This window comes from Numida meleagris, unplaced genomic scaffold (assembly GCF_002078875.1).
Source record: "Numida meleagris isolate 19003 breed g44 Domestic line unplaced genomic scaffold, NumMel1.0 unplaced_Scaffold522, whole genome shotgun sequence".
Lineage (NCBI taxonomy): Eukaryota > Metazoa > Chordata > Aves > Galliformes > Numididae > Numida > Numida meleagris.
In genome coordinates this window covers 14,253-16,181 of record NW_018364738.1, presented here as the reverse complement: position 1 = coordinate 16,181, position 1,929 = coordinate 14,253, and the positions used below count along the sequence as shown (strand labels likewise).

General features: G+C 66.0%; 1 protein-coding gene across 1 annotated transcript; it reads right to left on the bottom strand.

The window, feature by feature from the left end:
- Positions 1 to 81: 81 nt before the first annotated feature.
- On the bottom strand, positions 82 to 1,656 carry LOC110391812 (ataxin-2-like protein; the record flags this gene model as incomplete). The annotated part of the gene is given in 2 exon segments (XM_021383759.1): positions 82 to 153; positions 1,600 to 1,656. Coding segments are annotated over 2 exon segments (129 nt in total), but the record flags the coding sequence as incomplete, so codon positions are not given.
- Between the last annotated feature and the right edge of the window lie 273 nt (positions 1,657 to 1,929).

Sequence of the window (1,929 nt, the reverse complement as noted above, 5' to 3'; positions counted from 1 at the left end):
GGGGGTCACGGGGTCAGCAGAGGTCATGGGGTCAGGAGAGGTCATGGGGTCACGGGGTCAAAGGTCACGGGCGCCCCCCACCTTGGAGCTGAGCGTGCGGAAGATCCCCTCGAAGGTGCTGCCGCTGCGCACGCGCACCAGGCACGTCGAGCCCTGCCGATGTGTGGGGCAGACCCATAGCGCGACCCACGGCGGGACCCAGACCCATAGCGCGACCCACAGCGGGACCCAGACCCATAGCGCGACCCAGACCCACAGCGCGACCCACAGCGCAACCCACAGCGGGGCCCACAGCGGGGCCCAGACCCATAGCGCGACCCAGACCCATAGCGCGACCCAGACCCATAGCGCGACCCACAGCGAGACCCAGACCCATAGCCGAACCCATAGCATGACCCAGACCTATAACAGAACCCACAGCGCGACCCACAGCGGGACCCAGACCCATAGCGGTACCCAGACCCACAGCGGGACCCAGACCCACAGCGGGACCCACAACATGACCCAGACCCACAGCGCGACCCAGAGCAGGACCCAGACCCATAGCGGGACCCAGACCCATAGCGGGACCCACAGCAGGACCCAGACCCATAGCGCGACCCACAGCGGGACCCACAGCGGGGCCCAGACCCACAGCAGGACCCAGAGCAGGACCCAGACCCATAGCGGGACCCAGACCCATAGCGGGACCCACAGCAGGACCCAGACCCATAGCGAGACCCAGAGCAGAACCCAGACCTATAACAGAACCCACAGCGTGACCCACAGCAAGACCCAGCCCCACAGCGAGACCCACAACGTGACTCAAAATACAACCCAGCCCCATAGCGAGACCCACAGCGTGACCCAGACCCATAGCGCGACCCACAGCGGGACCCAGACCCATAGCGGGACCCACAGTGGGACCCAGACCCATAGCGGGACCTACAGCGCAACCCAGACCCATAACAAGACCCAAAGCATGACCCAGACCCATAGCAGGACCCAGACCCACAGCGTGACCCACAGCAGGACCCAGACCCATAGCGCGACCCACAGCAGGACCCAGACCCATAGCGCGACCCACAGCAGGACCCAGACCCATAACAGAACCCACAGCGTGACCCACAGCGGGACCCAGACCCATAGCGCGACCCAGACCCATAGCGGGACCCACAGCGGGACCCAGGCCCACAGCGGGACTCAGCCCCATAGCGACACCCATAGCGAGACCCAGACCCATAGCGAGACCCACAGCGGGACCCAGACCCACAGCGCGCCCCATAGCGTGGCCTGGACCCACAGTACGACCCACAGCGTAGCCCAGACCCACAGCAACACCCACAACATGACCCACAGCAAGACCCATAAAGCAACCCAGCCCCACAGCACGACCCAGCCCCATAACGCGACCCACAGCGCAACCCTGACCCACAGCGTGACCCACGGCAAGCCCCAGCCCCACATCCTGACCCGTATCCAGCCCGACATCTGCAACGCGCCCCATAACGCGCCCCATAGCGAAGCCCAGACCCACGGCACGACTCCCAACGCCCCTCAGCCCCACAGCCGCCCCATAGCAGCTCCCCCCCCCCGGCCCCACAGCGCCCCACATCTCACCACGACGGCCGTCAGGAAGTGCAGCATCCGGGAGTTGTTGTAGACGCCCTCAAACATCTGTGGGGCGCGACACAGTGGGGCAGACCCCCAAGTGGGGAACGGAGCGGCTGAACCAACCCCCCCGCCCCATAACTTAGGGGGCCGCCCCACAACTTGGGGGGCACTCACCGGTGCTGGGGGGGGGCCCTTCCCCGTGCTCTGTCCTCTGGAAGGAAAAAACCCCACAGCGGGGATGGGGGTCAGCCCCATAGATCCCCACAGCGCGCTGCCCCATAGATCCACACTGACCCCATAGCACACTGCCCCATAGATCCCCACTGACCCCATAGG